The 13,655-nt window shown below is 45.1% G+C and overlaps 1 protein-coding gene across 2 annotated transcripts in view; it reads right to left on the bottom strand.

Moving 5' to 3' along the window:
- The window catches only part of TGFBR2 (transforming growth factor beta receptor 2), a 70,684-nt gene extending 57,380 nt beyond the window's left edge, over positions 1 to 13,304 (bottom strand). Inside the window, exon 1 of one of the 2 annotated variants that reach the window (XM_081159557.1) lies at positions 13,201 to 13,304. Coding sequence is in view for 1 of the 2 variants with exons in the window: in XM_081159556.1 (XP_081015682.1) it covers positions 12,793 to 12,886 (94 nt within the window). In the remaining variant the exon portion in view is untranslated. Of the gene's footprint in view, positions 1 to 12,792; positions 13,159 to 13,200 lie in introns of those variants that run through there. The other variant, XM_081159556.1, reaches the window with a different exon arrangement.
- Positions 13,305 to 13,655: the final 351 nt, after the last annotated feature.

Below are 13,655 nucleotides of genomic sequence, written 5' to 3'. Positions count from 1 at the left end.
AGTCACCTTTGCAATATGGGATGTTCGCCCTCGGGCAGGTGGAAGGGTGTCGGTGTCTTCAGACACTCTCCATGCACCAAGGAACACTCTTTCACTCAGCTTCCCCATCTCCCACCATCCCAGTGACAGCAGATAACCTATGATTCATAAAAATGAAAGGCAGGAGTGGCAACCATTGTCCTGAGTCAGATGGTACGGTTTACTTTATGACTTTTTCTGGCCTCTCCAGTCATAACACGTTGAGCCCTCTATAAAAAAATTCACACACAAGAAGATAAATGAATCAAAGGCAGCCTGTGATGGATGGAAAAACAACAGCCCTTAACACCCACGGACTGCAGCTCCCCCAAATTCACAGACACTAAAGACTGAAGACAGAGGAAGCCACTACTGTACAAAGCAACTTACAGAGCAATTGAAATTTCCCACAAGCCTATGTTCTCTCAAACAATACTGTAGATGGCTATAAATAACACAGCCATAGATGACACACTTGGTGGTGAAAAGGTAAGCAGTGTGGGGGGGGGGAAGTGTGTGTGTGTGTGTATCCTGTCATCCCATCTTGGATTTATAAGCAATATTTCCTTGGCCTTTAAAAGTAATGACTTCTAAACAGCAACAACCTTTTAGTGAAAATGTGTGCTGGGTGCTAGAAAAGAATCAGTAGGCTCTCCTTCAAAGTTTCATTCTAGTAAGAGAGTTAAAACACACACACAAACAGCCACACGTAGCTCCATGACCAAGGCTGCCTGAGTGAGAAGCAAGGCCTGTTAGAGAGACTGTGAAGATTAAAAAGGGAATTCTGATTAGAATAGTAACAAAATAATGCAATAGAAGAAGTGGCATTTGGCCAGGCATTATTTCAGAAGGTGGAGGTGTTGCGGGGTACAGGTAGAAAGTGGGAGCAGAAAGTCATAAGTTAGAAAATGGGAAACGAAAGGGTGTGTGAGAGAGCCTGAGGCACCGGCAAGGGTAGAATGGGAGATGGGAGGAAGGGTTGGTCTCCTCCATGCCTGTGGTCATCAAACAGTCCCATGTCCCATCCGTGTGTCTTAGGAGCCAAGGACGCTGATGTAACCTCTGACCTCAAAGAGGAAGCCAGGGCCATGTAATGACCTGGGTCCAGGGAGAGGATCCACGGAAGGTTTTCTAACGGGGGCCACTTATTCAAAATGATGTGTGCGGAGGTGGGGAGGAGATTTAACTGATGGCAATTTATGTGTATCTTTTGATGAAGGAGAGATGTCCATGGGAGAAACCGACGAGATTCTTACAGGTGATAGAAGAGTTCAGACTTGCACTGTGGTAATGTCACGTACGAGTAAAAATAAAACCAAATGGTGATGCATTTCCTGTAACTAGATTCCTCTTGTAAATACATGTAGGATTAAGGAGATTCTAGGTATTAAGATCTTAAAATTATTCAGATAAATAAGTTGAGATTTGATGCAACAGGAACAACATGAGATATAGGCTGCAGTGGAAAGTTCTCTACTATTCTTTTTTTCCAAGTATAGTTAAGATGTCAAAAGAAAAAGAAATAGGTCAGAAATGAAAATTGCTTGGAAAAATCAGAAAGTATGTAGTTGTGAGAACTAATTGTTGTGACTGACAGGGCCCCATAATACTTGAAGACAAAAGTAACAGAGGAGCAAAGAATTGCCTTATAGTGAGTAAAATATGGAAACCCATCCATGAAACAGCCAATAACGGTACCCTCAGAACCATCTAACATAAATGCTGAGGGATTCAGGAAAAATTTACTGAGTCCTCACTGCACAACCACCAAATAAGTTTCTCAACACAAAAGAAGATTTAAAAAAAAATATATTGAAGAGTACAACTACTTCCTGGAAAACATGACATTAATTCATTAACTTATTTGGTACATACTTTGTAGACAGCAGAGCGCTACAGCTTTTAAGAAATGCTAAAGTTAATAGCTCTTAAGGAAGGCCTACCACTGTCAAGGCCGACTGTGATTAAATGCCTATCGAGTAAACATGATGAATGTTGGACTCAGCAGAGAAACGGTTCCCCGGGACCCACAGCTGGTGGGGAAGGGACATTCAGCGAAGGGAAGAGCCCGCAGGATGCTTTGGGGAAGCAGACTGGTTAAAAGGAACTCACTGATTGACTTGCCGTCAGTGCGTTCGCCCTTCTGCTGGCCTGAGCGCATTACTAACAACCAGTTCCTCGGGACCCTGGGGCTTAGGAGGAGTCAAACACCCTCATAAAACCAGGAGCTACTCTTCCTTGAATCCTCCTCTTGCTCAGTGACAGAAATAACCGGATCTGATCTATGAAAGCAGTGCAGGCCATTGGACCCCTCTGCGGAAAATGCTTTCATGCTATTACGGCAGGGCTGCTCCAACTTCAGTGAATCACCTGGGCATCTTGTGAAAATGCAGGTTCCCAAGCAGCAGATCTGGGGAGGGGCCCACAGTCTGCATTTCCAATAAGCTCCCTCTGTGATGCTGATGCTGCTGGTCCCTGGACCACCCTTTCAGGAGCAAGATACTAGAGCATCGTTAGTTGCCGTTATCAGGGGACGATATAAAAGCATTGCTTGGGGGGGGCGGGCATCAGAATGCTGGAACTCAAGATGCGTATTATAACTCATGAAAGGTAATGTTAAGAGACATGAATGAGGTCCCTGAAAGAATGCGAAAGAGCAGGCAGGGTTGCAAGCTGGAGGTGACAGAAAATAGGAAATAACAAGAAAGCAAGACTGGCTGGCCCGTTGCTCATTACAATAAATAAATAAGTGATAAGAGAGGCAATAAAAATTACATGATTAGTTATAACAGAAATCATACGGCTAAGAGTATCCAGGGAGGGGTCAGAGTGTTTGAAATTATTTTATAACAATGTAACTTAAGGGAATCCAGAATAGTGAATGCAAAATGTTACTTTTGAGGGAGGGGAGTTCTTTTTCATATATTTAAGGAAAATTTTATCACTTTTTTTGCCCAATACTATAGGTTTAGGGAATAAAACATAAATGTGATATGTAGCAACAAGACAGTCATTCAAAGCAACAGTCAGAAGGTTCCTTCTCTGTGCTAAGTAGTGTGTGCAGAACACTCACTGTGTAAAGTGCAAAACGCTTTATACAGAAATGCAATTATGGGACTCACAGCTACTCCCCTGCCTAAAAAAAGCAACCTGCAAACTGCCAATCTGTAGCAACTTCTGTCTTTTTGGAGAATATTTTAAGAAAGGTGGTGGAGAAATCTTTGAAAGGCAACAGGTGACTAATTATATTCAGACAAGTTTCCTTTCTTTTCCCCCCAAAACATAGAAGCTCCTTCAGAGCTTTCTTGTCCTAGACATAGCCAAGCATTTCCTAATTCAATACCTTAGGAAAAACCTTCATAGACACTTTAACCAACACAGAGGAAAGGAAGGATGAGAGCACCATAGTTAACCAAAGAGAAATGGAATTACCACCAAAACCAACTAAGCCTTTTCTTCAGCAAGGAGGAGTGAGTGCCAGCTGGTGTAAACGTGCTCTTTCGTCAAGGATGTATGCTCGGGAATTTTCAAAATAACTATGGTCTCTTTTCCTTTTTAAAACAGTGGTCGTCTCCAACAAACTCCAAGTGAATGTTTGTGGTATTTGCCAGTTCTGACCTCTTAGGACTTCTTATAGCTTTCTATTCTGATTAGTTAAGGCTTATGTTTCCTAAGTCAAGTTCAATGGTTTCCTCTACTAACTAACCTACAGGATAAAAGATTTCAACAGAAAAAGCTGAAAATCTAACCCAGTCCAATTCTTATCATTGTACACAGAAGAAAAACAAGACCCAGGGAGACCGAAGGACTTAACCAGGTCACCCGGACACCCGCTTTAGTCTTCACCAGCTGTCTCCCAGGGAGAGTCTTAATCTCAAGCTAAGGGTTAGATCTGGGTTACCTTTCATTCAAGATCAAGGTTTTGTGATAATTACATATTTGTAACTTCTTTACAACTTGGCATGGGGCCTCTAAACTTGGAAAATGATAAAGGAGTTTAGCTACATTTGGGGGGAAAAAAGTTTTTTAGTTTGGTGATGTAAAAATGCAGACTTAAGTCTCTGAACCGAGAGGAGGGAAGGAGGAAGCACTCGCTATTTATTTTCTAAGTCAATCAGCAAATCCCACCATTAGGCATACAGTCGGGTCTTGTGGAAGCTGAAGCGTTTAAATTTCAAGGACACTCTTTTAGAGAAAGAATACAAAACTTAAGAATAGAAATTTAGGTATGAAAGTGAATATTTAGAATGGCTTCTTACAAATTACAAATTTAAAATAAAAGCGGTAAATGACACAAATATAAAATTTAAAAGGAATCAAATATTTGTGTTCATTAACTGCCTGACATACCTCTGAAATATTTTTGCTTCTTTTTTTTTTTTTTTTTGGTTGCATACTCTCTAATCACCACTTCCAGGGACATTTTGCAATAGTGTCTCAGAATTTGTAGTTTATTGTTGAACAGCTTGGAAAAGTTTCTTTCAGCTTCATAACTCATTGTAAGAAATTTCATGTAAATGTTTGGATTGCCTCTCAGTTTGGGATAACCTCTATCAAGTTTCTTGTATATGGGAGCTGTAATATTCAGGGCACTGCAAGATTTCTGACATAATCTTTAATTGGATGACACTCATTAACCACATTGGCAGGGCCCCACCCAGAGTCAGGAGATGGGTCTGTACCAGGGAGAAGTCTTGAGTTAAATTCCATTCACTTCATGGTGAATTCACCTTGGTAAGCCACATACATCCTCATGCATCCTACATATATATGCATCCTTGAATTCCCCCAATCCTTCCAAATACAATGCCTATTTTGCTCAGAAAACCTAAACTCTTTGATGGCATAACTATTCCATGATTCACTCCAGACTATATCATCTGATGTATATATTTCATTTTCCCACTGAGGTCACAAGACAGGCATGATGTCTGACTACTTTGTGTATGAATCAAACATTGTTTGATTTAGCTAAAGAAATTCAATGAGTAAAGCATTAGAAAAATGTTGGATATTGTCATGATTTCTCTTAATCTAACCTAGAGTCTCCCAACACCCATGCTACAATGGAGAAGTGGTTTATGTCAATTGAGTTGGCCTAGTCTCAGTATAGCATCACAATTAGGGTCTAGGTCCCTAACCCTGAGTATCTTGGTCCCAACGCCAGCATAATCATTTGCTAATCAGGTGGCTTTCATTAAGTTTCCTAATCTCTAGAGGACTTTTAATGAGCATTATAAAATCTACCTCAAAGAGTTGTTTTGAAGGTTAAATAATACTGATGAAGTGCTCAGCATGATCCAAGCAGTAGCAAGATCTCAGGAAGGGGCAGGTACATACAGTTTTAGGAAACCTGTTCATGAAGGCTCCTGGGTAAAGTTTCCTCAAGATAGGAACACCTCTCACAGGGAGCATGAGGCCAATTCCATTTCTCTGTGTTTTGCAGTTTTAGAATGACCAGTAGTCCTCCACAAAGCAGCAGGGTGAGTTTCCTCCAAAGTCGGTGAACCCTGTATACTGATTTACAACTTATACAGATGAAGAGCCACTGTGAATATGCCAAAAATACACACCTGCCCCCATATTTTTCTTCAAAGACATTAAAGTTTGTTCTGCCAAACCCCTAGTTCTCTAAAAAAAAAAAAAAAAAAAAAAAAAAGCATAGTTTTGACAACCCTGTACCTGTTTTAGCGTCAGAAGGGCTTTTCACTTTACACTGTCCTACTACTCTTGTTTTCTTTAAAGAGGATTGAGAAGACCACGGGCTAGTAAATATTTACAACAGTAGAAGAAAACATCCAGATAAGCTTCACCTTGCCCTCGTGTTTTCAACGCACAAACGAAATGCAACGAAGGCACTGAGGAATCTTTTTTAAAAAAATGCATAACTGCAACAGCAAACAGGAGTCAAATGAATGAAGCTGAAGTTCCCTTCAGGAAAATACCACCTGTGAAAAACTGAATTTCCCAAAGGAAACAGAACGGTATGATTATAAACAAACTCTTAGCTTTTTCATTAACGGGCAATCTCTCTACCCCAGGGCAAACATGACACAATCAAGAAAAACTAAGCTTGTCCCCAACACCTCTGCACGGGAAGGCTGTTGACACCAGATCCACCAATGATCTACTGGGAGGCTCGGGGCAAGGGGACAAATGAGGCCCACATACCAAAGGTCAAAGTATTAAAAGCTAAAAAAAGCAAACAAACTGTTCAATAAAATAGGTTTGATCCTTTTACCTTGACTTGCAAATATATCTTGGAAGTACAACTTTAAAACTCTTAAACTACTCAAAAGTCCCTCCCGTGGAACACTCCCTGGGTGTTTGGGAAAAACACTGACCCAGGCCTGGCCCACGGTCTGCTTTCCTCTTTGCACTGCCTGATGTCTCCCACATAAAGAGGGGCCTGTGGGATGCGAATGGACACCCAAGTTTTAACCCCCCCCCCCCCCACAGCTGTCCCTTAACCACCCCTCCGGCTCATAGACCAGTGGCTATAAAAGCCTTCAAGAAGATGGGACCAGTGGTCCATGTAGGTTGTAAAAGCTGGACCAGGGCCATCTGGACAGTAAATTTTGGGTTCCTAGGTACCTGAAACACGACCTAAAAAGAGGGCAGAGTTTGGACTCAGAGGTCTGGAATCTGCTCGCCCCATGGACAGGGGCTTGACCAGAGAATAAAAGCAGTACCTGCTAAGACTCACGATAGCAGTCCTTTTGCCCTTACAGTGTCGATAAGCTGAAAAGACTGGGGGGATATAGCTCATCAAAAAATTTTTTAAAAAAGAGGAAGAAAGAACCGCATGTCTTGAAAGCAGACAGCCTTTCCCAAATACAATCTCACCAGTCACAGGCACTTAGCCTGCAGCTAAATCCATCCTAATGATCTATAGCTTCAGCCCTGTAAACAAAACACTGATGCTAGGAAACCCTTAAGAGCCTAAGCAAGAGATCCTAAGTTGACTGTGTCCAAGGAGGCAGTTGCTCCATGTTGAGTGCCAACACCTAAAATGCTGAACATGGCCATTAAAAGGCCATATTCTTTTGCAAAGAGAAGCATCTTAACCACCCACATGTTGTCAAATTAGCCAAACCCCCAAAGCCAAATCCTCCGCCTTTGTTAACACTGTTGGATAAATTCTGCTCTTTCTGTCCTCAGCAGCAGTTGTTGAGGCCTGTACACAGATGCTGGTCCTCTCTGCCTGGAATCAGGGGTTCAGTTACACATCTGGTGCATGTCCAACTGCTGTAAACAGTCAAACCATGGCTCACCGGCAGTGGGTCCCACCACCACGATGCCGTTACCAGACTAGGAATTGCAAAGTTGCCTTGTGCAGAAGCTCTAACCCCTTCTTGATTTCCTGTGGTACAAAAGATAACCAAAAAGGAGCCAGATCACACAAGCAAAGCAAATCATGAAATCAGGAGCACTGAACTGATGACATTAGATGGTTAAGTTTCCCCTTTCTCAAAAGTAATGTCCCTTTGTTCCCTTCCTAGCTTCCATCCCAACACACACAGATTCACAGACACACCATGAAAAAGAGCCTGCACACTGCAAGCAGGGCAAACTTAGAGACCACCACACACACTCACACACACACACACACAAGCAAACCTCCAGTGGCCCTGAGCATACTCTATCTTCCTAATTTATGAAACAAAAATAATAAAGCGTATCTCCCTGGTTTCCTCTGAAGATTCAATTAGGGGAGACATGTCAAGGGGTTGGCTCAGAGCACATTCTCCCTTCTCCCCACTCCACCCTGAGATGAGCCCCTTTGCCTGCTCAGCAGTGCAGACCCTTCTCACAGGCCAAGCAAAGACAGTCATCATTACCTTGCCTCGGTCAGAAGCAACAAGTATCTGCAGAGCAAAATATTACAAGTAAAAGAGGGAGAGCAAATTGAGTGGTGAGCATTCCAGCTGTTAATGAGTATCTGCTAAGTCATTTCTACTGAAAACCGTGAGTTAAATCTGCGGGATTAACCCCTGGAAGGATGAAGCTAACAAAGCCATGCTTTTACGTGGAAGCTGACTAAATAATGCCAAGCCGTAGCCAGGAAGTATGTTTCCTCGGCGCCCTGTTTTAAACCATTTTGGTGGTTTGCATGAGACCTAAATAATATCCACACTTCTCTACAGCAGACAGCGGCTGCTACGGGGCCACACTTCCCTTAGACCCACTCTGCTCCACTGCTTATAAACCAAAACATAAAACCCTGATGAAAAAAAGAAACTTAGAAACTAAACTACTATTTCAGCACTCTTTTTCCATAGCTCATCAGAATAAAAGAACCAATTCCATAGTATAAAAACAGCCAAATTGCCTATTTAGGTGGGAGTTGAAACTCTTCTCATTAAAAGAGAGAGTCGCTGTCTGGTTGTTCAAATGCTTGACTCAGTTGCACTTGGTCCAGGGGGATGCAGGAGAGGCTGAGTTCAGCACTACCTGGATATTAAATGATGTGCCAGGTACTTCAGGATACCTAGAGACAGAGAAATGAGTAAAACACACCCCTTGCTTTTGCGAGAATTAAAGGCCTAATGGGCCAAGGAATCACATAAAGATGTAATATGGCTGACTATTGTTAACGATCGTTAGGAGCTAAAAAAGAGGCCTATATCCCCAGGAGAGGGTATTAGCTCAACCCAAGGCATTCAAAGCAGGTTTCCTTAAAAAAGATGACACTGAAGTCTTAAAAGACAAATGAACATTACCCAGGTAGCAAGCGTTCCAGACAGTGCCCTGAGCAGCGGGATGGGTGCCTGCACCGCTCACTGCACCTGTGACATGTGTGCACCGTGATAAGAGGGGGCTGGGCGAGTGTGAGTCTTGGCGGGATGTGAGGCTGAAGAATCAGAGGGAACCACGTTAGGCCAGATTCAGGTGTTAATAATAGAAGCTGATATTTGCTGAGCATTTACTATGTTGCAGGCACTTTGTTAAGCACTTTAGAGTATTTCATTGAACCTTCACCAGAACACCATAAACCCCATTTTACAAATGAGGGCAGTGAAGGTGAGAGAGGTAACATCATTGCAACAGGCTACACAACCAGTAAACGGGAGGTGGGTCTGGAGCCCAGGATGGCCTGATTCCAAAGCTTGTCCCCTGCCTGCGCTCTTGTATCTCTCCAAGCTTATCCTCAAAAGGAGGACTGGATGGGCACACATGGGTCCCGCATGCTGGCTCCAGAATGAAGAACCGAGGTGGCCCAATTGTGGGCCTGAAACAAGGCAGGTACAGAAAAGAACAGATCAGTGGAAAAAATATTCAGAGACTGAGAAGGGAACAGTCCCCATGCACCCTCCCCCTAGAGCATTCAACAACGAAGTGGACTTTGGACAGAGGGGTCTTAAAAGTACACTACCAGCGCTCAGCAATGCTTCCAAGTGCACAGGGTTAATATGCAAACGTTCTCTTCGCCTTTCCCAGGCCGCCGTTAAACTCAGGGAGGGCAAAGACCTCTGTCTCATTCCTTCCCGATGCTGTCTCCAGGTCTGAGCCTCCCTCCTGGCACAAGGGGGCACTATAAATGCTGTCAAGACGGAAAAATGAGTAATGGCCACTTTGTACAATGGCACCCAGGAAGTGTCATTCATTCTTCATTGGAAAAAATAGGGTTAAAAACTAAAGAAAGCCCAGCTGGGCGTGGCACCCACCTAGGATCCAGGAGATCTCGGTTCAATTCCCGGTCAGGGCACATGCCAGGGTTTCAGGCTCGATCCCCAGCAGGGAGTGTGCAGGAGGCAGCCGATCAGTGACTTTCATCATTGATGTTTCTCTCTCTCTCTCCCTCTCCCTTTCTCTCTCTGAAATCAATAACGATATATTAAAAATAAAATAAAGAAAAAATTTCAAAGTTGAGTTAATAACTGAGGACTGGTGAAGTGAAATGAAAAGCATGTAGCAGTTATCCTGACTATACAGACAACAGGGGGACTCATCAGCATGGGGTGCTATCTCGGAAAAAAAGGTGAGGAATCCAAAACGTGACAAGTTTTGTATAAATCATAACTGGTTAAAAAAATAGGATGTTATTAAAGGAAGTGGCCTAACCCTAGCCGGTGTGGTTCAGTAGTTAGAGCATCAGCCTGTGCACACAAGGGTCGAGGGTTCAATTACCAGTCAAAGGCATGTACCTGGGTTTCAGGTTCGATTTCCGCCCTGGTCAGGGCATGTGTGGAAGGCAACCAATCAGTGTGTCTCTCTCACATCGATGTTTCTCTCTCTCTCTTTTCCCCTCCTTCCTCGCTCCCTCCCACTCTCTCTAAATGGAAAAAATACCCTCGGGTAAGGATTAACCAAAAAAAAAAAAAGGGAAGTGAAATGTGCTTCCTGGGAATAAAAGCAAATAGACCTAACATCAAATTCTGGGCCTACTGATCTCTGACCCTGACAAAATAAGCACATTGTTAAAGTGACTTTAGGAAAGAAGTTGATCTGTGACACTTTTACCAACATTTAGTCAGCAACAAGCACCTCTTGTTAGGTGTTTGAAAAGAAAAAGTCACATTTTTCAGATTGGAAGAGTTTTCAGACAGGTAAACTTCCCCCCTCATAGAGTAATTACTTAATTCTGAGCATTTAGGAAATATGAATCTACTAATTCAAAAACAAAAACAAATTTCAGTTAAATATATTTCTTAGTGACGTTTATTTTTATATTGAAATCTTTTGCCTGCTTGTCAATCTACTAAACAGGACATGGATTTTTTTTATTTTTTATTTTTGGTGACCTAATAGAGGCTGTATATAATCTCACTTCCTTATTTCGTAATCACGAAATAAGATATTTTGAAAAATGTTTTGACAGCTTACCAGTTATGTTAGAAAAATCCTGAAACCATTTACTAACACAGAAAATTAAAATGCAATCATGGAATTAGATTTCTCGCCTTCACTATAGCTACCTTCAACCTTCAACTATCTTGGAAAATTAAATTTCAAATGAATACAAATTTAAAATGATTCCTTAGTGCAACCATTTTGAAACTTTAATTCCATAAAGATACAAAATCTGTGGGTTTTGTAAAACTGTTTAAAAGCCCAAATAAAAAGCCACTAGGCTTTTAATTGTTTAAAAGTGTGTATATAGATGAAATGAAACTGACTCATGAACTATTGAGTCTGGAATTTGTAATCATAAATCTTATCCTTGTAAACAAAACCTAACAAAATCAGAGCCCACAAATTTCCTTCTTTCGTAATCTGAAACAAAAATTTTAATGATTTTTCACGTACACAGAAAATTAAGGGTGCACTTAAAATATTTATTAGCTGGCTATAACTCAGTTTTTAAGAGTCTGGGGTATAATCAGAGACAGTTGAACATTTTGAACATTCTGGTACTGAAATGTAGGACAACATCCAAGAATGAAACACTGGGATTTAATTTAACCATAGAAGTCAAATTTGTGCTGGGAATTTTTGTTTACAATAATGCTTCTTCCTCGATCCATAAACAACTCCCATCTCCATGCAGCCTTCCATATGAAGTTCTCAATCCCCTCCAAATAGTCTGCAATGGACCATTCAGAACCTGGTGCCTATTTCTTCTAGAGTCCAGACAAACCTGCAGGTAAGCCTGCCTGAGGCCCTGGGCTAAGCAAACCTGTGCCTCAGAGTGACAGTGTGGACTGCCACATTCTCTACATCCCATCCCAAATCTACCCTGGGCATCTCCAAGTCACCAAAGCAGGAGGAGAGGCACCTAAGATGCTGCAGATGAAGGGAATGGAAAACTATTCAAATCTAACCACGTCCGTTTACAGATGAGGAAAACTGAGGCCCTGAAAGGTCCAAACTTACTCAGTTACCCAGGCCGCAGCTGCAGATACTCAGTTATATGGATCATAGCTGCAAAATACTTCTAATTCTTAACGTCTCAGGGGTTTGGTACTTTCCATAACACATCTTTAAGTACTCAATTCATTCATTCCCCTCCCCCACAAAAGAAACCTCTAGAGAGAGAGAGATCAGTTGGGCAGCAGAATTAAGACTTTCATTTAACCTTTCCGTTTCCACCAAGATAATTGCCGAGGACCGTCAGCTCCCGGAAGGCAGCTGTCTTGCTGCAGGCCCCCTCTCCAGCACCCAGCACCCAGCACCCAGCAGGCCCTCAGTCTGTCATTTTCCGCCTCCACCTGACAACCCCTATTCCTAAGGCATCCGGGCCGAGCCTTCCGTGGAGCCGGAGAACTTTCCGCAGCAAATCGCCCCCTTTCGTAAGAGTTGATCCAGTAACTCAGGGCCAGGAAGCCGGCCCGGGAGCGCGCGGCCCTCCCCGGGCGCTAAGGATGGAGCGACCGGCCGTGCGCGCGGGTGGCCGGGCGGCCCGGGGCGGGCGCGCGGGGCAGCGGCGCGGGCCGGCCGCGGTGGCCCAGGTGTGCCCCTGGCCGTGCCCCGCGGGCCCGCGGCCGCCGCTCCCCCGCCCGCGCCCGATGGCCAACTTCTCAAACTTCCCTTTCCGGGGGCTGGGGCGCGCCGCGAACGAGCCAGCACACAACGCCTTTCCCGGCCGCACAAAGGGGGCCGCACGCGCCCCGCGCCCCCTGCCACTTCAACTTTCCTTCTCTTTTGAAAGTAAAACACACATTTCTGCGACTGAGGGGTCAGGCTGCGCGATGCCCGAGGGGAAACGTCCCCGTTTCCGCCGAGCGCTGCGGCGCCCGGGACCGCCTGTCAAGCGCAGCGCAGAGGCGGGGAGTCCGGGAGACCCCAGGCGCCCCGCCAAGCCCCGCTGGGGGGGAACGGGGGGGGACTCACCCGACTTCTGAACGTGCGGAGGGATCGTGCTGGCGATGCGCGTCCACAGGACGATATGCAGCGGCCACAGGCCCCCGAGCAGCCCCCGACCCATGGCAGACCCCGCCGATCGTCATAGACCGAGCCCCGAGCGCAGCGGCCGGCGCCTTCGCGGACCCCCGGCTGCGCCTCCGCGCCGCGTCCTCTCGGGACCCCGAGCCCGGCCGGCCGGGCAGATGTGCGGGCCAGATGTGGCGCCGGCTCGGCAGCGAGGAGGGGCCCTGGAGGCCGGCGAGGCGCGGGGAGGCCCCCGGCGGCCGAGGGGAGCTGCGCAGGAGGCCGGCTCCCGCTCCCGCTCCTGCTCCTGCTCCCGTCCCGGGCGTGTGCGCGCGCGGGGGTGTCGTCGGTCCCGGCGCGCGAGTGACTCACTCAACTTCACCCGGCGCTGCGGGGGGGAACAGGAAACTCCTCGCCAACAGCTGGGCAGGACCTCTCGCCGCCCTCGAGCCTTCTCCCTCTCTTCGCTCCCGGCCCTGGCTCTCTCCCCTAGCTGCCAATCACGCCCCCTAGACCAGCCCCTCCTAGGGCCCTGGCAAACTTTCAGCTGCCCCTCGCCGCCCGCAGGAGTCCTCCCTCCAAGTATTTACTGCGGGGTGACTAAGTGCACACGTTTCACAAAGTAACTGAACATAGAAAGTGTATATACTTTTCAAAGCACCCTCCCGGAGCACCTTCCCCCTCTCTCCAACCTTCTTGGGGTGGTTCTGGGTGCTTAAGAGCTGTGTTTTCAAACTACAAGGAGCAACCCCGGACTGGATGCTGAAATCCAATGAGTTTGAGAACCCTTTTTTTTCTGTTAAAATCCTCAGAGTAACTATTGCCTC

Source organism: Miniopterus schreibersii (assembly GCF_964146895.1).
Source record: "Miniopterus schreibersii genome assembly, chromosome: 15".
NCBI lineage: Eukaryota > Metazoa > Chordata > Mammalia > Chiroptera > Miniopteridae > Miniopterus > Miniopterus schreibersii.
This window is presented reverse-complemented; position numbering and strand designations above follow the sequence as displayed.